The sequence below is a fragment of the Dermacentor andersoni genome, chromosome 2, assembly GCF_023375885.2.
Source record: "Dermacentor andersoni chromosome 2, qqDerAnde1_hic_scaffold, whole genome shotgun sequence".
Classification (NCBI taxonomy): Eukaryota; Metazoa; Arthropoda; class Arachnida; order Ixodida; family Ixodidae; genus Dermacentor; species Dermacentor andersoni.
Window position 1 is genome coordinate 99,301,253 of NC_092815.1, and position 22,474 is coordinate 99,323,726.

Here is a 22,474-nt window from a genome sequence, read left to right on the forward strand (position 1 = left end):
AGTGTGTATTAGAATAAAGTTCAAATTTAAGGTTTCAAGTACTACCGTAACTATTGTAATAATTATGAGCTACCGTCATCCTAGAGCAGTCTGAAAAATGGTGTTTTGGTGGGAAACGACGTGTGACCAAGACGGATGCTGATGCCATTAGTCGCCACTGGTGTCAGCATTGGGTGCAGGTGTGTGCATGTGGACCAGCCAGGCTTGAATAGGGCCAATTTTAGGATTGAAATAACAAAAGTGTAGGATCATAATGTATAGGTGCAGGCTGGATTAATGGAAGTCTGCTGTTACACTACGGTGCTTTCATGTTCTGCACAAACAGCGTAGCATCTGGAGAATGAAGTTCCTGGAGGAAAGCCACCTGTTGCACCATTTCACTTTGTTTTTGGAAACCATAAAACTGGGCAGTGCTATCATACTCTAGTTCACTTCCGTATATTTATCGCATTGTTTTCAAATTCAACACTATATCGGAGCAGAGATCCACTTTTCTTGCTCCCTGAGGCAGTAGTGACCTTTTAAGGTACACTAGTAAACCATGGTTGCATAGAGTTTTCAAAGTTTGCGTGTTTGCAGTGAAAACAATGAAAAGAGCAATGCATCCCTTTTCTTTGCTGTCCCATAGTGGTAAGATGATGATTTAATTGTTGAAGAGGTGCCTCATGTGGGTACAGTGACCTAAGAGACGAGTGCTTTGTTTGCCAGTTCATCTAGTAGTTAATAAGCTGGTATGTTCAACCCATAGAGATTCTCACTATAACACCTAGAGGGAAATCTGGCGCCACCGTCTATGGGAGTTTAAGGGGCGCCATGCCGTCATGGAAATGACGGTGTATGTGTCTGCGAGGCTTGTGTTGGCTGGTGTTGTAAGAAGGTTCGTCTAAAACGTGGATATGGCTGCACAAATAACGCGCCCTTAAAGTAAAATCTTCATAAAATGTTTCCATTCATGCATATTACATCTTTACTCACCTACAATGCATGACCAAGTGAAGAAAAGCAAGAACAGGCGCCAACTGTTTCAAAGCGAGCGCGAATCTTGTCGTCTGTCCTCCAACTTTAGCAGCCCGCTGGTACTTTTTACGTATCGTATAATTGTACATGCAATAACAAGTTTTCATAGTTCAACAAAACATGTTTTTGTGTAATAATAAAGCTAAAACAGCTTTTTACGTGCTGTTTTAGTAGAAAATGGATCATTGCGACAGACGGAACGGGGCTTGCCTGGCTCTCCGAGAACGATGCCAATCCGATGTCGCAATATACCGGCATTCCCATGCATACCACAGCGCAGCAGCGCCAGATTTCCCTCTAGGTCATATAGTGAGAAACTCTATGGTTCAACCTCTTCTGTGCCGTAGACAATCTGGATTTGCACAAATGCTTTGTATAAAAAATCTGCCAACTCGTCAGTACTTTTGATTTCATGCAACGTCTTGGATGAGCTGATTTCTTCCAAGTGTTTCGCCATAATTCTGGCAGGTAGCAGCACACATTGCATGGGGTAATATAAACAGGAACAAGATTATTATGGGGAGAAAGTTAGTGTGTGCTGAGCTCTTAAAAAAATAGCACTCCTGGCAGCTAGCCCATTGGCTTTGTCACAAAATAGTAAAGCTTACTTCAGCGATGAATTGAATGATTTTGAAAATGAAGTGATTGGCTACTTGAGCAAAGACGACCTAGATACAGTGCGATTGATTGAACGGGCAATTCGATTGTATTCACAATTTCGCGCAGCCCCATTGAAAAGCTGTGAACTGCCATCTGCAACCCCCCCCCCTTTTTTTCCATCAAGAAGTTGCACATAAGCATGCTGTTCCACTTAGCTCTGAAATGCCCATTCTATGTTACAGAACATGGCACCTGCTAAATCTTAATCGAAAATAATGAACTGTGTGAAGCAGCAATTAAATCTACAGCTGGAAAGCATTAGCACATTTTTAAATCATCCATTGTTACCAGCATTGAACGCTATGACTGTTCTAATGTAAAAGTGTGGAATTGCATGCAAAATGTGCGTACAATGTCACATTAGAAAGCTGGAGTCATGAAAATAATTGTTGGCTGCATATATTTGAACTTGAGAGTGCATTTTCTGGGTTTTTTTTAGCATGTTGTGATGGAATTCGTTTCTTCTCGCAGCAAACATCCCATTGTTCCTGTACCCTTTCCTCCACACTGTCAGCAAGACGAGGCCATTTGAATATTTACGTCTGACAAGCCTAGGTGTGATTGGCGCTTTAGTCAAGGTAAGATCCCGTTAAAGTAAGTGAGCAAAAGAAAGTGCAGGATTGCCATCTGAGAATTCTTCCATCGATGTGGTTAATACGATAGAAGGTTGTTATTGCAACTCTTGCTATTTAAGAATACCATTGGATAGGTTGCACTCCTCATCCAGTCCCAGTAAATGCTCCAATCCCAGTATGCATTGCTTGGTGGCATCTGGTGGCCCCAGATTTGAATGCACTCGGCCATGCATCAAAAATGTGGCGATGATGGTGCACAAGCCATGAAAAAGTAGTGCTAATGTCCACCTGAAACCAAAGCACACTGAAACTAAGCCAGAAGCAACAGTATGCATCATTGTCACTGTTTCATCTGCTCACGAGCAACGTGAGATATGCCGCCGGATTTGTTAGTGGTGCTTAGCGTAACAAGCAGGGTTGCCAGGTCCAAAATGTGGAAAATAGCCAAGAAACCTCAAAGTAGCCAAAAAGGTAGCCACATTATGTAAAAAACGTTGCATTTGCTTTTATTGTGTTACTGTAAAGACATTGTCCCGGCCAACGCTTAAAGCTGCTTTTAGTAAATATGGAACATACAAAGAACATTATGGAGCTTATGTAGATGACTAAACCTAACAGCGCTTTGATGAGCATGTTATATGACTAGAATATTAACGACACACTAGGAAATTATCACACAATCAGAATCTCGGCTGCAGTTCAGGTGTAGATGTTTTGAGTTTGTTTCGGAAATAATTTCTGGAGGGATATCAAAGCTGGAGCTCTTCAAGCTCCTCAGTTGTCCGAACTTTAACCTTAGAATTGAGACAAGGTCATTCTGTTTCTAACCATTATTTGCGGAATAACCGCCCAAAGCAATCGTGCTTCCCCGTGAAGCATTTAATGTGCTACCAGTTAGGTTCTACAATCTGTGGCGCAACAATGTGCAGTAGACTTGATGCGGAATGTCTATGTGAAGATGGCACATGCTGCAACGTCGCTGCTGCGAAATCTATTGCGTGAAATGAAAGCACTCGCATTGGATTGACAATGATGATGGACCAGCTTGAAAAGATTTGAAGTGCTGTGGTCGTATGGTGGCCTAAATATTTACTGAAGTTCCTGCATAGTATGAGCTACACGTATTTCTATTCAATTTTCACAATAGCTTTCAAAGTAGGCAGTAAGGTAGCCCAGTAGCCAAGGCAAATTTTTTCCCACCAACAGCCTAAAAAAGTAGCTACTTTGGCACGAAATAGCCAAATCTGGTAACCCTGATGCCAAGTGCATCGTAACACATACTCCTGTTGTAAGGTAAAATAGGAGCTGATATGTCAGGTGCAGAAGTGTGTTCCAGTGGCAGGATAGTGAGGGTACCAATGTCCATAAAGTGTGTCGGTGGCATTAGTGAATCTCTAACTCGGTTGTCAGAACAGCCAAGCTAGACACATTACATTTTTCTTTTTAATCATTTCTCGACTGGCCACGGCCCTTTTCACCACAATGCTCGGCTCTGTCCGTCTCCATTTCCACGAACTAAATTTGGTTACATTTACGAGTGTTGCCGAAAGTGCAAAGCATCCTTGTAAAGAACTGCAGTGTGATTCACTGCAGATGCTACGTCCTTCTGGCCATGGTCTGACTCTTGCATACCTTGATGCAGTGCAGTAGGACCTCGTGGATAAAATTCCATTTGGTACAATTTCCCGGTGCCAATGTTTGCAATTGAGAACACACAAAACGACCCTATACACTTAAGCTTCCTTTTTACCGGTTGATACATTCTCGGTGAACACTATCTTTTGGCACCAATGTTCATTACATTGCCGAACTGCAATCCTATAAATACGTTTTCCAGCCTCTACATCCAATGTAAACAAGGCAAGGCACGAGGCACGCGTGATTGAGAACAATAGTTATGACTGCCGCAACTTCCCTGCAGTACTTGCCTGCCCGTGTCATGCGAAAACACTAGTGTGCACTCTGTTTCCTATTCCAGTGCCAGCAAATATTGTCGGTCATGCATGCCGCATTCCAGAACTTGCAGAAAATAAGTAACCCCATACAATTCATTCAAAAAGTAATCGTTTACTTCTAAGTTACTTTCCTGCAAACCTTTTGAACATTGCACAAGAGCAGTAAATAGAATGAGCTGTCCTGGCACTTTGTGTGCATCCTGTGCAGGCCTTTGCACATTGTTACCTTTCACTAACATTTGCTTTTCAAAAGTCTTGTTGGTCATCTTGCCTCGTTTTTGTTGTGAAGACATCAGCAGCAACACTGAAAACTTGCTCAGTGTGTGCACTGGGGAGTTAGGACACTGTTGTAATGTACAGACCTCTTGTGCTCAAGATTGTCGTTACTCAGTATCTGGGTCCTTTATGAAGCGCAGCACATCATTGTTGTAAGACTTTGAGAAGGCACTCTAAGTTGGGTCAATGAAAAGCTGAAAAAGTTGTCCGTATGCAATTTCTTGGCCTTAACGTCCGAAATGGCTGCTGCTATCTAGACGTACCAGCAAGCAGGGTGTTGGAACGAAATGGTTTTCATTCCACTTGTAGTTTCTTTACACTGGAACAAGTTTTGTTGCGGTTCTGCTATGGAAGGGGGGGGGGAAGAAAAAGACAAAATCTGTAACGGCTCATAAGTTTTTTGTTTGCATGCAAAAATTTTCAAACCAAAGTAGCGATAAGAACACAGTACTAGTATTTATATTTCTCAATAGATGAATTGTGAATCCTCAGATGCTCAGTGCCTTGAGTCAAAGCACTGAGCATGGTCTCGGAAGCAGCATGTCCATCGAGTGTACTCGCCAAAATTCGATACCGCTGTTCCGATAAAACGAACTTACACGAACAATAAAGCTTTATCAACAAAGCATTGTACCCGTAGGAAACAAAAAAAATTTGCTGTTCAGCGCGCAAGCCCTGGGTTTTGCTACAGTGCCAACCTGCTAGTGCACTGAGCAGCAGGCTTAGATTAGTGAAATGCTCGACTGGCTATCACTCGCACTATCCCTACCCGAGATACGCGCTAATGCTGAAGTGTGTGCTAATGCTGACGTTGCCTGACACCAGTTGTTTCGGAGTGCTGACTTTCCCCTTGAACCAAAAACCACTAAAAAATATTGCGGTTTCACTCTGACACAAATAATGAAGTACGTTTCTGTTATGTTTTCGTTTCAGTCCAAAATAGTTTGTTTCTTTTCGTTTTTTGTTTTTGTTCCATTGCGACGCAAGTAGCCAGTAGCTGGTGGAGTGCTAAGATACGCGTTCACAAGAACATACGCATCCGCAAGGCTACTGCATGGCAAAATCTCATGCTCTCTGTAGTTCACATCAAATGCAATTTCTCAAAGCTGTGTAGCCTGTTGCACCTTCTCTCGTCAATAAAGTACTAACTGGTTACATATACCGTATTTACTCGCATAATGATCGCACTGTCTTGTCAAAGAAATTGACGCAAATTCAGGGGTGCAATCATTACTCGGGTTAAATTTTCCGCTAGAAGAAAAAATTCTTTTCTTGCCGCATTTGCTGTGGATTGACATGTCAACAAACAGGCAGATGCCGCTGTATGCGGGATGCAAAAACAAAAATGGCGGGTGGCAGAGCAAGCTGAACGCGATTTTCTTTCCTCTCGTGAGTACATTATGTGCATTGAAGCAGTTTCTTCCGTATCAGTAATGAATAATATAGTTAATATCGGCAATTCTGTGGTAATAACTTAGCCATGTCCACTTTGAGGGGAAAGAAACGGAGATGGGCATGCTTAGCTGCCAGTGACATAGAAACATGTGGCGGCCATGCTGCGAGAACTGCGGCATTTGTCTTCACTACTATCCTAATGCAGCACGTTTCCGCTAAGGGTGGGCGAATATCTTAGCTGTGTTACAAGCGTCAGCGTATGAATAGGGTACACTTCTAGCATATCGGTGCGAACGCGGCTACTATCGTTGCCGCTCGTGATTTGCTGTGTGCCCATGAGTGCAGACAAGAGGAATTGAAAGGCACCTTTTTTGTTGTTGTTGTTGTTGACCACAACCATTATAAAGCATACAAATAATAAAGCCAAGGCAAGTTTGGTTGTAGCTTTTCTTTTTTCATGGAAGTGTGGAAAGTGACGAAAGGAATGAAATGGGGCATCTGCTTAAGAATGTTTGGTGCGTGCAGACTGCTTGGTATGTCTTGAAAAGTCGTTTGCGTAGCATTCGTCAGCATTCGACAGATGGTAAGTGCGATCATGGTAAGTGTGACACACGACATATTGCTGTGGCAAGTTCAGGGTGCGATCATTACACGAGTGCGATCATTATGCAAATCAATACAATAATTGGTTACCTAAAGTAATTGAATTACAAACATTTCAAAGTAATTTACTAAACTACAAAATATGTGATTACAGTTAAACCTGCATCTAACGAAGTTGACAAAAGCTCGCAATTTTTTGTTATATGCAGGTTTTCATTACATGCAGGTTTCGTGAAGGCTCGTACGAATGATGCAGAAACGAAACCAAATGTCTCAAGATATCCGTGAAGGTGAACTCGCCCTTCAAGCATTGATTTTACAGCGGAAAACTGCGTAATTTCCGCTTGCTTCTTCTGCACAAGTGAAGGCACAACACGCCGCTCCAAACAAGCTAAACCGTGTAAAGCTCCTTGATCGTCGCGCGAGCCGACGAAACGGCGCAAAACCTCCATTGCGTTCATCATCTCCTTTGCGGTAGGCATGTCACACGGATCCGCTTCGCAGGCACCATCATCACTGCCATCGGGATTTTCCACGCTTTCAGCTACTGCTGCATCAGTCATTTCTTCTGTAGCCACGGCGGCGTTGTCGGCAAACAAAAAGTTGCTCAATTCAACGTCGTCGGGTACAGCACCGTTAGTTCGTAGTTCGTTCCATGCTTCGGCCACATCAGACGGAATGGAAAGGTCTTCCTCCTCCTCCTCGTCGGCACCAGCCTGTGCGTTTTTGGCTATTCCGGCCTTTAAAATGCAATTCACAATAACTTCTACCCTGACCTCTTGCCAGGAGGCAGCAAGCATCTCGACTGTTTGATAAATGTCAATCATCTCCTGTTCCAGACGGATGTCAAGAAGTATCCTCAGGATTAGTTGGTGCCGGTAACAGCATTTAAAACTGTTATGACCCCTTTGTTCAGGGGTTGTAGTATTAGGGACGTGCAGTTGGCTGGGAAGTAATGCAGTGGTGCGCCGAGCAATTGTCCAGCAGTAGGCAAACTTGACAGCCTTGCTGCTTGACGTCCTGGTTAAATTCCTTTAACCTCTCGGACAATATTGGCCGAGTCATCCATGGTTTGGATTTCGCCACATACTGCACGGGCATACGCTTTGTTCCCTTAAAACACCTGGGACAGGCACTTTTGCCGACAACTAGCGAGACTCGCTTGTCTGTGCCGTCGAGGTTGGTGTGCAGCATAATTGTTATGCGGAGCTTGCTCTGCTTTTCGCCGCGGCAGTCATCGCCTTTTAATGCTAGCCTGTAACCCGGAAGCATTTGATAAGATAGAGCTGTCTCGTCGGTATTGTAGATCTCGGCCGCCTCGAAGCGACTCAGAATTCCAGGCAGCTTGTCAGCCACCCACGAAGCAGCAGCATCGCTGTCTGTGGAGGCAGATTCGCTGCCGATTACTCTTCCGACGACGCCGTGCCGGCTCCTGAATCCCTGCAGCCACCCGTTGCTGGCCTTGAGATCGTCATGGCCCAAGGTACACGCAAAATCCTCTGCCTTCTGTTGTAAAATCGCACCACTTACGGACACATTTCTGGCTCGCGTGTAAAAACCATGTGAACACTGCCTTGTCCACATCAATGTATGGGGACAACCTCAGTCTTTTTTTCTTCGAGTTTGTTCCCGACTCCACTGTGTTTCTGATGCTGTGTTCCGCACTCAAAATCGTTGATAGGGTGCTCGCTGGAAGGCTGAAATGGGTGGCCATGTCCTTCTTCTCACCCGTGGAGGCTGCATTTAAATTGCGAGTTTGTCTTCAAAAGACAGAACTTTTCGTTTTCTGGCAGTAGAACTCGTCACGACCAACCGACGACGCAGTTACAAGCGAAGACACACGACTACACGCCGACAGGCATGCCTAGCACTTCCAAAACAAGTCGGACGAACCAGCACCAGAGCACAGTTGACACACGCACACGTGCAGACACAGAACAACACGCAAAATGGCGAATGCAACGCATTGTTGTTCGTCCCTCCCCCCTCCCCCTTTCCCCACCCTGGCAATTAAAGAACCGGCCATCAGCGTTGCTTTTAAAGTGAATTCTTGCACAGAAGTGTGTCTAAGCCATTGAAACAAATGAAAATCGCAAAATAAGAATGCTTGTCAAATCCATACAAAAAAACATTCTGCAAAATAAATCGACTGCTGCTGCAAATGCTACCTGGTGTCATGCTAGACAAGCAAAGCCTGAAAATGCTGCCACGTTAGGCATGGAACGGCACTAGCCGCCACAATCATCATCCTCATCGCTAACTTTGCTCGGTCGCGGCGATTTCGGGCGTTCGCGTAGCTGCTGGCTCCTTACAGTATTAATATTCACTAACCTAGTGCATTTCTTTGGGCGAATTTTCGTTAAAAGTGCAAAAAGTAATGACTGATCAGCTTTGCGAGTTCGTTACATCAAGGTTAACTGCCGCAACGCATTCGTTACATCGAGGTCGAAAATATATGGTCTTCAATGGGGGCAGCGTTGGGGAATTCAAAAACTTCGTTAAATCCAGGAATTCGTTACAGAGGTTCTTTATATCCAGGTTTAACTGTATAAGTAATCAGTTACATGTAACTCATTACATACAAGTCTGCCGTATTCACAGCTATTGCCGCCAACCCTATCGCGATAAGCACATTGGTTTATCTGCTTGACAGATAGGCATAGTGGCGTTAGAAGTGTACTGCATGCATTCAACAGGTTGCATTGGCTGGATAAGCTGTATGCTACCCTCATGCATCGTGCTCAGCCAAAAATTGCGCGGGCACACGAACTGCTCACTAATTCATTGCACTTGCAACACGTGCATTGGTCTGTTTGACAGCTGCGAGGACAGCTTCTTTCTCTCAAGAAGCTGAATGCACTCAAGGTCTTGGACCACAACCTGAAAAGAAAGTGCATAGGCAGTGAGTGTGGGCTGCCAGTGCAGACTGTCGGCATGCACAGCCCGCTTGGCCAGTAACCTTGGCTTGGTCAGTGTAATGCGTTTTGGGTCAATGTTCGCCTGCGGGTGCTAGGACAACAGCCAGCTGACATACCTTGATGCATGCTGTCTTTCTGCACTGTAAATTCTGGAGATGAACGAGCGCATGTGGGGTGAGCTGAGGAAGCTGGCAGCTTCAGTGCACACCTATTGTTGGTTGTCACAAGATCTGCTGAGTTCTGGAGATGCAGCGTAGCTGAAATGTTGAAGCAGGAGACAGCATAAAGTACTTTTCTTTGGGCAAGCGCAAATGCTCCCAGTGCTCCTCATTACTCCGGTGTTATGACAGCAAGTGCTTGCGGTCATCACACTGGAGCACAGCACCATATATTTATGGTGCTCGGACAAGTGATAAATAAGCACAAAAGAACTAAAGAAATTACTCGTTTACTCGATTTTGCTCGTTTGAAGCTGCAGTGTGGCATTTTTAAGGGTTCCCTCTTGCATGTCTTCGAAATGGAGGCAATATTGAATTAAATATGGAATTTAGGCCAGGACTTGTGGAAGTTGGACATGCTCTTGGGAAGGTGTGTTGGCCCCAACACAACACATTATGTCAGCGATTCATGAAACGGACTTATAGACTCTACCAAATTGTGGTAATTACTTCAGTGAGCAGTGTCAACAGTGGCTTGTAGCCTCTTTTGTTCAGAATAAAATAGGAAAAGAGGGTCGCCCTTTTGCTGTATACATATAATGGTCGGCTGTAGTGCAACTTTTCAAGGCTTGGTGCATACATTATAATTATGGTTCTGCATTTGTGGGTACGTATACTTCTTAGTTTTTATTTCCACCTGAAAATTCACTTTTTTCCCCACGAATATAATTCATTACATAAACATCCACTGGCTTGAATTTCGGTGGATTATTTTTACTTTGAGGTTGCCTGATATTTGTTTCTGAATACACTATATGGTTCACCAGTTTTGTTAATGAGGATCTGCAGTCGTACAGCACATTTCATCGTCAAACTAGTTGTTACATTCAATGCACAGAATAGCAAAGATATTGAGCAGCAGCTTAGCAAGGACAGAATGCCATATGTGACTATGCAGGAATTAGAGTGAACTTGATATTCGAGCACAAATGAAATGGGTCATCATTTGTAACATTATGCTGCAGGCACAAAGCACCAAAGAATAATATAGAAAGAAGTGGCCAGGTAGATAAGATTCTGCATTGCCATCAGCAAGCTTGCCCAGTTTGCTGATGCCCACAGAGGCTGCAACACAGACTACAAGCAAGGACCCACGCCATGGCTGCCCCGATGCGCCTCTGCGTATCCCCTTCCCTCCCCACTACATGTGTGTGTTGCAGCAACAGGTGAAACGTGCGCAAATAAAAAAAAAATTCTGTAGAAAGTGCTTGGGCTACAGGCACAGGCATGAACTTGACCTCGTGGAACTTCTTGCATGGAGTAAACTTGCGCTCATTTACCATTTTCGCTTAAAACCAAATTCGTGCAAGAATATTATGAAGTTCCTGTTTGTTGTACTTAAACCACAAAATGCTGAACCCTATACTCTTTTGTACATAGCAGGCAACACTGTGAAGACTAGACCTCTGCTGCTACATGCATCTGCAACCAAAAAAATTAAACATAAAATTGAGTGTCGCATATTAAAAGAAGAAAATAGGTGTGTGCCACGTAATTCTATGTCAAATTAAGTCTCTTACTTCTACGTCGCAATATGTGACGTACTTGTAAGGCGTTGACGTTCTATCCGACACCAAACCAGCAGGGTGGCATTTCTGCGACTGTCGCCACAGTGCATCACTTGCACTTGCGACCAAGACGTATATTGTGAGTTGCCTACTGGATGTGCAAAAATGCAGAAGTACCATATTTGCATGAATATAACGAGTTTCTTTCGATATTTTCAGCCTTGGTCTCGCATTATATTCCGCTTCCTGACATGGATTTTTGTAATATTTGTTTTTCTGTTTCAAAGAGACAAAGTCCCTCACACCCCCCCCACTGCGCCTTATTTATGTGCAACTGCACTAATATGTTATATGACGTAAAGTGACACTCAGAAGTTGCAATGGTAGTATTTTCAGTGGTTATCTTGTAGCAAACGTTGTAGATCAAGAACTTATTTGCAAAACGTGGAGTGAGATTTCAAAGACTGCACCAGTTGCATAGCTACTGCAGCGTTACCTGCAATCTATGAAACATACTGCGAGTATAATAATTATGAACTTTTGGCTCGCTTGCTTTATTTAAAAAAGAGAAGAAAAAGAGAACGATCTTTTTTATGTGATCAATCCACATATTTCTTGTTAAAAATATTGGATAACACGAAAAATTGACAAATAAAGATATACAGTTGCCATTGGGCTTACCCTGCATGCAGAGCACTTATCGCATTACTTCTCGCGAGATGTTTGTAGAAAAGTGGGCATTACAAGTGAAACATTTTTGCGTCTGTTATAAACTGAAGCAAATTTGACTAAACAAATACCGTACTGTATTTTCTGCAACTTTCACTTCTAGATAAGTGAAGTGTTGGATTATGGTGGAGCAAATAAAAATATCCCTACCAGACATGGTGCTTCTGCAGTAGAAAGTACACATGTGGTTGATAAGTTTGCCTGCTTCTGTTATGGAGAAGTGATAGGGCTTCATGTTGTAAGTCTTACTGACATAGGCTGCTAAGCAAGGCAGTGGATGAGGCCCACAGGGGCAGGGAGAGTGATGCTTCTGTAACTCCTCTAGACACAAGTCCTGAAGTTTCGTACTGCAGGGTGAATAGATGATGCAAAGACTCGTACTTCCAGAACCCATAAAGCAATATTGGCTTTGGCGTGTTTGTTAACTTTCTTCTCCAGATGCGTTTTTTTTTTTTTGTCAACTGCAGGTATGAACACAGTGTCTTAGTGTTGTGTAGAGCGTGTGAAAATATATACCGGCTCGCAGCGACTGCAACTGAAGTGCCAGGTACTTTGCAGTTGACTGGCTACGACTTGACCACCAACGATGAAGAGAGTGGCTTCCAACAGTACAGGCTCATGTATAAGGGAGACGAGGTGCCCAATCCACTAGCTATGCTGCACAGGCTAATTATGTTCATGTGCAACAATGCTACCACACACCTGACAGACATCCGTTCCGAGCGCCCGGTATTTGGAACACAGACTGCCAGCTCTTATGGCATTTGAAACATCAACCTCTTCTTCTGTGTTTAATTAAAAAAAAAAATTGTTTTTTTTTGTGCCACTGTATTTATTGTAGCTACGTTTCTTTTTCTTTTCTTCACTTTTTAAATGAATAAAAGGGGTCCGTTTCATGCATGTCTTTGAAAGGCAATTCGCACCTACCTTGTGCTTATTCCTTTCTGTGGAACAGTCAATTAAAGTTTGAGAGCGTGAGAGTTCTCCAGTTCAAGTATCATGGGAAAAAGAAAAAAAAATTAAAACAAGCAAAGGCAGATTTAATTAGTTTTATGGTCACTTGAATTGTTTGGTGTAATCGAAAGACCTGCTGTTGCATGTGTCATGACGTTAATTGTGAACTCTAGTTGAAGAAAAAGCTTTTAGGAAACTGTTTTGCTCTTCCATGCTGTTCTCTGATATACCAGATGCTTGCAAGTGTCCAGCATTGTAGTGCACTGCGCTCGGAAATAGCTAGAGTGTTACCTGGTGAAAAAAGGAAAGGAAAGGTAGAATGATAAGGCATAGTATGAGAGTCCAAATGCTTTAATTGAGTTAGTCTTGCAAGAAACTTGGGTGAAGTTTCAGTAAAGTCTTTCTTGCCACTTTTGTCCTTTCAGAAAATGGCAATAAAAATGTAATGGCAGCAAAACACTAGAAGGCAGCATTTAAGTTTACATGGCGGCACAAGATGTTTTATGCCTCCAGCAAGAACTGGCAGTCTGTGGCTCCATCATGGAGTGTTCAAAGCTGGACACTTGCAGCTGTGTTTGTAGCTGCACCATTGTGCGGCATTTTGCTTCAACTCGGCTCCATCTGAAACAGCAGGCCCTGCATGTGGCAGAGCTGTCCATCTTCAGCTTCCATTAAACTCTCTCTTCCCTTGACAAAACTAGTTGCTGCTTTTCACAAAAGCCCCGCGGTGATTCGTGAGCTATAGTTTTGCAGTCCGGCGCTCAATGGCTCAAGAGTGTAGGGGTATTTCTAAAACTAGTCATTTCAATAATTGCCGACAAGCATTGTTTAAGCAAAATAACCATCTCAGTTGAAAAAGAGTGTTGAAATTGAGGTGAAGTTGAGGGATGGTAAACATCTAGAATTTTTGTGAGGAGGACAAGGATTCAGCAAACCAGCAGCTGCGATTACATTGTGGTTAGTGCAGGACAAGCAGGAAGAGTAGTTGGAAAGCCTTCACTCAGCAGTAAGTGTTAAGAGTGATGATGTTTACCATTACAAGAAATGTTGAGTAGTGCTGACTTTTGTTTTCACCATTTCATGCTCCTTGGCATGTTTTGAAGTCTCGATACGTTGGCAGCTTGTGCTGTTTTCCAGCCTTTGCGGTGACTCTCTGGACTCTCTGCCACTTATGGTTACTTGCTGCTGTTGAAGCCTCAGTTTGGGGAAGTGAAACCATATGTGTTGCTCTGTTCTTGTTTGGATTTGGTGCAAAGTGGTCAAAAGTGATTGTTTGTCCTGAATTTTCTCATGCAATTGCTTGTGCTTTTTCTGATCAGACTGATGAGCAAGAGGTGATCAACTTCCTCCTGTCGACAGAGATTATTCCGCTCTGCCTGCGGATCATGGAGTCTGGCAGTGAGCTCTCCAAGACGGTAAGGCTTCCGATACATGTTCACAGAATCCCTTTGAAGTCCGAGGCAGCTTGAATTGTAAAATTAAAGTGAAGTTATCTAGCCAAGCATATGTTGTCACTGCAGCATGGCTGAGTATGGCAAATGCCACACACGGTGCACAGGGTAATAAATGCATTGCAGTGACGAAACGAGATAATCCAAGGAAACGGCGAAGCCGTTGGGAGATATTGCGAAGAAATTTCAGAGCTGAAAAGCCGAATTAGCAAAGAACATCATTCGCCCTGTTAGCTTGTACATGAAGAAAGGGCACTGTCCAATCATAGTAGTACCCTCATTCATGCTGAGCTTGCGTATTGCTACCCGCCGTGTACCTTGCTCCAAACAAGCCTTCATAGGGCTTCTCTACAGTCTCTGTGCTGTGTCTTGGGCAACATACATACTTAGATGAAGATGTGTGGAACAGTCACTGGTGTGTAATGTTCTGATTGGTGGTAATTGTTAACTCACAGTACAGCTGCTGACCATAACAGGTTTTAAATGTTGGAGCTTTAGAGTATTCAGGGTTTTGTAATTCAAGCACCCATACCAAGAGAGTATTTGAAGAGATTTTCTATATCTATAAAGGGTGAATGCAGAATAAGCGAGTGAATGAATGAATGATTGCATATAGTTGAACCTTGCTACAATGAACGCCGCTTCAGAGAAATTTCCACTACATTAAAGTAGTCTCATTTTCTTGACGTAGGTCTATAGGGCTCTCGCCAAAATGCACACTTCTTCGTGTGTCATGCTGCCTCAATGAAATTTTTATGGAGTACCAAGCGTGAAGATATTATTTATGTGCAGGAAGTCGAAAACTGTTTAATTTGACACATAAAAAGACATCCATGAAGTTTAAATCATGGGTTGGTCCCATCAGAAACTGCTGCCGATCACCAGTTCTCACCACACTGCCCGAGCATGCAAGTTGCCATTGCTTGATAGTGACAGTGATACGGTTGGTCGAAACCGCTGGTGTATATCACGACCACCCATTGCACAGCATGTGATGCATCGACATGAAGCTGATGCATATCAAACATGTGATCTTGATGCCCTTGACTGTGTGACACTGCCAGTTGACGCTGTGTCGCACAAACTCGGTTTGGAGCTTCCTGCTGTCAAGTGTCCATTATGTGCAGTAAAGTCAACAAACTTTCTAGGTATACACGGTAGGTATACATGAAGCCATGTATACACGTAGGTAGGGATGGCCGATCGCCAGTGCACCCAAGGTTTGCTTCAAGAGCGTGGCTGTCAGTCCAGCCTTTGCCTGTATTCTCATGCCCAATCGCTAATGTGTTCTATTGGTACAAACCCTTTTAAATATCAATTTCCTGCACCTGCAATACCCACCAGCTAGGCCTAACAAGCACCGCTTCAATGGAGCCAGTGAGCAAAATTGCAGTTTGTTGCTGAGTCGACGAAACTGTCTTCACAGCTGCCATACAGCATTAGAACGGCCGAGGAATCACCTCTATAATGAAAGTACAAGTACGGCCTACAGCCTGAATGGCGGCTACTTCGTTTGCAAGCACCATGTTTCCGATATTGCATGCACAGATCAGGTCTGAAAAAATGAGTGACATGCCCATGCAGTGTCTGAAAAATGAGGCATCTGAAAAATTGGTTGCCAGCAGTAGTATTTATTTCACAGCAAGAAAATTTTGTTTAGAGAGGTTTGACTGTACATAAAATTTCTGCATCACTATTAGCAAAGGGGGTTATCTATTGCTGCGCATGATCTGCAATTTCCACATATTAATGGGTACAGTAGTAGTAGTAACATTCTTGTAAAGGTTTCACGTAATTGCTGCGTGTCTGCAGAGCAGTGATTCTCCTTTGTGCCATATTTCAGGTTGCCACTTTCATCCTGCAGAAGATTTTGGTTGATGAGACTGGTCTTTCGTACATCTGCCAGACGTACGAACGTTTCTCTCATGTAGCCATGATCCTGGTAAGTTACTATTTTGTGACCTTTCGTTGTGGCTTTGAGTCAATTACAAGACCTGTTTATTCATTTCTACATTTACCATCCTTGCACCTACTGTGGCTTTTGCTAGTGTATCAACTGCCAAGCCTTTGTGGAAATGTGGTCATATTGTGCAGGGCAAGATGGTTCTGTCTTTGGCCAAGGAACAAACTGCACGCCTGCTAAAGCACGTGGTCCGGTGCTACCTGAGGCTGTCCGACAATCCAAGGTTTGTGGCATTGTGTCGGCTATTTATGGAATGTGTGTGCCACAGTGGCTCAATTGTTGGTTGTGTTCTATGCTCTGGTGGCCACATTCCAAAGAGGGCACAGTCCAAGAACACACTTGTACTTAGATTTAGGTGCACGCTAGAGAACTTCATGTAATCTGACATGTTTCTGAAGACCTGTGTTTGCAATGTGCACGAGTGATGAGAACAGGCACCTACGGGAGTGTATGGAGGTGAACATCGAGCTACACTGTATTACAGCGATAGCCGTAATTCAGGTCTTCCAGCTGCATTCGTGGCATTGCTGTGGGTTGTACTAGGCCACGTGGACAGGGAAGAAATGGGTACGCAAGTGGGGAAATATTTTTCGAATGGTGGCTTATACTGCTTAATGGGAACAGATACGGAATGTGTTTTAGTGCCCCTTTGTGACCAAAGCCCACCTGCTGTGTTCGTGCAACACTTGCAGGGCTCGCGAAGCGCTGCGCCAGTGCCTGCCAGACCAGCTGAAGGACAACACATTTGCAAGCTGCCTGCAGGATGACAAGTCCACTTCACACTGGCTGGCCCAGCTGCTGAAGAACCTGGAGACAGCACCAGTCACAGACCCCAGGCTTACCTACCAGGGGAGCCTTCCTTCCCAGTAGCCCCTCGTCATCAACATCCAGGATGGCAGGGCAAGGTCACCACAAAGCCCCGCCGTCACTGGGAACCGAGTTTGTTGAAAGCAGCTGTAGTCTTGGCATCATTTGCTCGCATGTGATTTGCGTCTGCTCGATGTTACCTTGGCAGACACTGAATGTGACATCCTGCAAAGCAGGAGTACGAGGGAAGGCTGACTGGGTGCACAGTCTCCTTCTAGACTTTTTGGATTGCTGTGGCAGCGCATGCATATCACTGCTCGCTCATGTCATTCTGAATGTACACAGTCAGTGTAGGTTGAAGCACGGCTGACCTGTTGTCTCTTTGCTGTCCAAAAGGTCTTAGAAGACAGTGGTTACTCGTAACAACAGTGACATTCAACCAACCTTGCATCTGCCATAATGTTGTGATGTTCTTGACAGTAGCCAGAAATACGTCGTTCACAAGAGCTACGCAATTTCCCAAACACTATTGAACAACTTTGTTTGAAAAATTGGGCAGCTATGTGTGACAATGTCAGACAAATGCGTGTAAATTTTCAGCTAAGCAGCAATTGCCATGTGATATTGTAGTGTCCCCCTAGGTGCCACTGATGTGGTTGTCAGTTCAGCTGGCACAGGTTCAAAATTGTGAAAGGGACATCCGTTAAACTGAAATATGCAGTAATCTTCTTGTGTTGCAGCTTTTGTGACCCTTCTGCATGCCCAGTGTTTAGGAGTTAGTCATACATGCCTTGGTGCTCACCTCTAAGGCAACCGAGGTTAGCCTGTCTTTTGTCACAGTGCTTGGAAACATGCAATCATCTTGCCCGTTTCCCGGATGTGTGGCAATATTACCTATGTGGATTCTTGTTGAGCTAAAAGACAGTCTCTGTCATCCGCCAATACATGTTAGTGGCTCTTGAGTTTTAAGAAAACTTGCTTTACATTATGGTAAAAGAGGATGCCTACAACAGGCAGATGTTGAGATTGAGGTGCGCCGTTCTGTAGCACAAAACAAAAGGATAACTTTGGAACAGTCCACACAAAATGTGGAAAGTAACAACTGTTTAATTTTAGAGGAGACGGTGCTGCACTTCTAGCTATGCATAGTTTAAAAATCCTCATGAAAAAATCGTTGAAATGTATTCAGAGACACACATGCAAGATTTTGCCAAGCCCCAAAAGAATCCATGTGTGCGTTGCTCTCCTGTCATTTTAAGTTATACACTGCATAGGATCTATTCTGCAATAGTGTAGTAGATGGTCTTGTAGATGGGATATACCTGAAAATTGTTGGAGGAATGTGTGCGTGCATTAGTTTTTTCTCTACAAAGGGCTTGTACATGTGCCTCGAGCTTTTCTACATAGCTAAGGGTACAGCACCATTTGTTCCTGCAGTGAGATTTTGTTAGTTTCCACTGTGTGTGTATTGTCCACAGTTTTCCTTTTTTTTTTTTTTTGACGTTTTGTGTGCTGAATGAGCACTCCTAAATTCAGTTTGTGGGTCGCCACAGAAGTGATTTGCTAAAACTCAAAAATGTGCAACTAGCCCAATTTGCCAGCTCAATAGGCAAATATTGTTTTATTGGATAATCAAAAAGAAGGGATCAAGTTTTACTTCAGCACATTGTTGGTTGCTTAGAACCACATGACCTGTAATGTGCTATCCTAGTTGCATGTGCTGCCCCTATGACAGCTCTCTTTGAACCACTCTGTCTCCATGTAAATAGCGTAACTAAGTCTAACGTGCCACAAGCTCAGCCAAATGTAATGAACTTACAAATTTTTTTAAGGATCTATAGGTGGTGGATGTATTGCAAGAGTAATGTTACCACGTAGGGCTGAGCACAGGTCCTATATCTTCCTTCTTTGTACATAACTTGTCGCAATGTAAGTCTGTTAGTCATTACACAAGAGATTTATCTGAAAATTGAGGCTTCCCTGGTCTCTGGTGGTAAGGAAGAACAAGAATGGAAACAGGGATTGTGATGCTTTTTCGTTTCCCTGTAGCTTCACTTTGCTGTCTTTCTTTGTTTAGCATAAACTTGGAGCATGTGCCCCTAATTTACTTACTTTCTCAAGCCTGCACAGTTGCGGGTTTTGTTGTTGCAAACAAATGTTTATGTACACACTATGTGCAAGCTTCAAGAGCAAATAAGGGCGAGCACATCCTGTGATTCGGTCTTTTATACTTCATTGTATGTTTTGGGTGTCGGGATGCTCGAGTGTGCACCATAGAGCATTAAAAACAATGTATGCATTTAGTTAGGATAAGCTTTAGTCGAGCCTCTTTTTCTATCCTTAGCTTCATCTCCACATCTAGTTTTCAGCAACGACTTCATCTTCCTGAGAGGGCTATCCCGGTGCCCTAGCTATGGCCTCCTCCTCAAGGATTTCTTGACTTAGTTAATGCTTAGGCCAGATATGACTACCAGGAAGGCTTGCATTTTCATTTTTATGTTACGGATGGCACACTGTATAAATGTTTAACACAAATTTCAAATGGTAGGTGGTAAAGTGTTATGAATTGTGGTGTGGAACGTGGATGAACTTCAATATGGCTGGATAAGAAGTTAATTATGTGAATGGCTTTTAGACCTTGACTCTTGGGATGCAAAACAAGAAAGCAATGTAGGCAATTTTTCTTTGTAAACATTTTTTATGGCTTGTATCTATATGCGCAGGTGTACAGTTTTACATGTACAGTCCTCTAGCGCTTAATATTCATGTCATTACTTAACAGTGAATGCTAGGTGAAAAATAATTGGGTGGTTTCTTATACTTTCATTTTTCTGGAGTCAATATGATGAGTGTTAATTACATTTTGCAGGCCACTCAGCTGGTATGGCAGACAAAAACACCTAGAGAAGTTATTTCATTTTTGACTACTTGTTATTTGTCACCCTTTGGTCACCTTGTGTATGATGCCTTTATTTTTTTACCATTTTGTTGGAAGCTGACCAGGGTGCGGATAATTGTAAAAAGTGTGTATTTTTTTGAAATTGTAATTACTTTTGCATATCAGAAGTACTACTGTTGTTGTATTCATAAGCCACTGATGGTGTTTTCTCTTTATCCCAGCCAACAGCTTCATCCTTGCTAAGCTTTTGTACCAGTGGTAGGGAGTGAAGTGGCCTGCCACTTGTCCACTCCAGATTGCCAGTAGTACTCTGCTACTCCACTCATTCTCAGGCTTCCAAGGTTTCACAGTATGGAAAGAAAACTGGGCCATAACATGACGTAGTCAAGGAAGCATCTTTGCGTTACAATAATGTTACCTTTGTGCTCTTGTCTTTAGCTGTAATGATTGTGTGAACAATGCATTTTGAGGTGTATTGATATTCTGGACTGATAAGATATCAATTGACGGCGCACATTGAGGCACAATTTACTGGTGCTTAGTGTTACCTTGAGTGTGGTGATTTCATGTGTGTGTTTGTGTGTCATACATCTCTGGTGTCGTGGAGCTTGTTAGTGTTGTGAGAGATATATCTGTTTGTACCAAAGAGGCACTTGCCACTGCCATCAGAATGTCATACAAATTGTGATGTGTAAACTTTTGATGACTTTGAAGTGACCTAGAAGTGGGTGCTCTGAATTGGAAATTGCACACAAAAATCATGAGAGCATAAATTGCATTCATACAGGGCAGTGAATAGCCACTACTAGCAAGTTCTGCCCCTTTTCCAGTAATGAACAGCATGGGGGGCTTGCAATTGACTTTGATTTTCACAAGAATCTCAAAATAACAGACGCCTTTTGGTATTTTGATTAGTTGAAATGGGCTCATGTCAGTGTCACTCTAAATTGTGAGAGCTGTATTATAGAGCATCTTCATTGTTTTGCATGTAAACGATGGCATTATACATGCCTGCTTAAATCACAGCGTATTGGTTAGTGTCCTGGTATGTGCTCTATGCTGTTTGTGACCTGCATGCCAGTAGGCAAATGATCTATCAATAGCTTGTACATGTTATTAGTTTTTTTTCTCATAAATATCAACCAAAAATCAAAGTGCTTGCACATAGCAAAACTTGAAAGACATGCCAGATGTCATTGTGAAAAGTTTCTAGTGTATTTAGGCCGTCATCTACACGAACGCACAAATGTAAAACTTGTGTCTTTGTTGACAGCACCTGTCTCTTCATGTATTGGAATTCTGGCTGTTGGGTTTGCTCGTCAATGATTTCGTGCACTCTTTGTCGACAAAGAATGTATGCCAGAACATTGTACTGGTTGCCGATAAGCAGGCTTACAAAAACTGGATGCCTTCTTTTGAGTGTTGTCGTGAGCTTGTGGTGTTTCTTCTGCATCCCTACTTTGGGACCATCCATGTCGGAATGGTGAGGGAGAAAGTTGATTGTGAACGCCAAGTCTTGCTCCATCTGCTGGGTTGTGCCACTTTGTCACTTGTGATTCTCAAAGTACAAAGGCTGGTTTTTAAAAGAGCAATAAACTGTGCACTGCAAACATGGTTTTTTGTGTGATGTGGGAGAGGCCTCAAAAATTTAGAGGACGATTAAGGTTCGCCTTTAAGAACGGAACGCGATAGCGTTCAAAGACCTCTGACTGCTTCTCGCACTTCCCGGCAACTGCAGCTTATGTAACCGTAATGTTTACCGGGAAACGCTGGCGGCGAACGCTATGCACAAAAGCGAGCTTTCTGGTTGAAACGCAGCCTCTTACATGGACCATGGGTGGTCGGAGGCGACTGCCATCTGGATGGTGTTGCAAGGAATCAGGCGCATCTCTCTATGAATGGTATAAACTCTGGAAAAGGGGTTTGTGTTTGAGTTTATGCGTTACAGAGTTATGTTTCCTTGTGTATTCAAATTACAATCGCACTATCACGTCTTGGGTTGTGTGTAAGTCGTACTTCACAATTTTTCTGACGCATTTTACTTCGAGAAATTAAATTGGTTCAGTAATACCTCTGCGCTACGTGGAAAGCCTGCATGGTTGGGTAGGCATTGTTTGGAATGACTTTTAGCTCACTGGATTTTAGTCGCTGGATGCCAATGCCGCATTTTCTGCGTCAAGGGGCCCTTAACACTATTACATTAATACTTGGATCGGTGCTTACGTACAGTGTCAGTTTAGATACTAAAGCTGCGGTTGTGTGCTCTGCACATTCCAAACATTTAAATATAATTCATCTACATCTGTGTCAGGTACTCATTTTGGCACACAGAATATGGAAAAATGCACGAGAAATATATAGTCGAACCTCGATATACCGAACGGCGCGGTGATCGCGAAAAAGTTATAGCTAGAAAATCACGTAAAATAGAGTGTGAGTTAGTGAGTGAAAAACTTTATCAGCTCTAGATTCGCTGGTCTTCTGCGGTCTTCAGGTGGAATCATCCATCTTTTAGCACAACGGTCGGTTGCCCTTAGTCCAGGGCT

At 43.2% G+C, this 22,474-nt stretch overlaps 1 protein-coding gene across 2 annotated transcripts in view; it reads left to right on the forward strand.

Moving 5' to 3' along the window:
• Window positions 1-21,538, forward strand: part of Rcd-1 (Required for cell differentiation 1) — a 30,846-nt gene extending 9,308 nt beyond the window's left edge. For both annotated transcript variants that reach the window (XM_050188380.3, XM_050188381.3), the window contains 5 exons: window positions 2,149-2,255; window positions 14,128-14,223; window positions 16,103-16,201; window positions 16,354-16,445; window positions 16,915-21,538. In XM_050188380.3, coding sequence (XP_050044337.1) covers window positions 2,149-2,255; window positions 14,128-14,223; window positions 16,103-16,201; window positions 16,354-16,445; window positions 16,915-17,092 — 572 coding nt within the window. In that variant the 3' untranslated portion in view covers window positions 17,093-21,538. The remainder of the gene's footprint in view (window positions 1-2,148; window positions 2,256-14,127; window positions 14,224-16,102; window positions 16,202-16,353; window positions 16,446-16,914) is intronic.
• The last annotated feature ends 936 nt before the right edge of the window (window positions 21,539-22,474 follow it).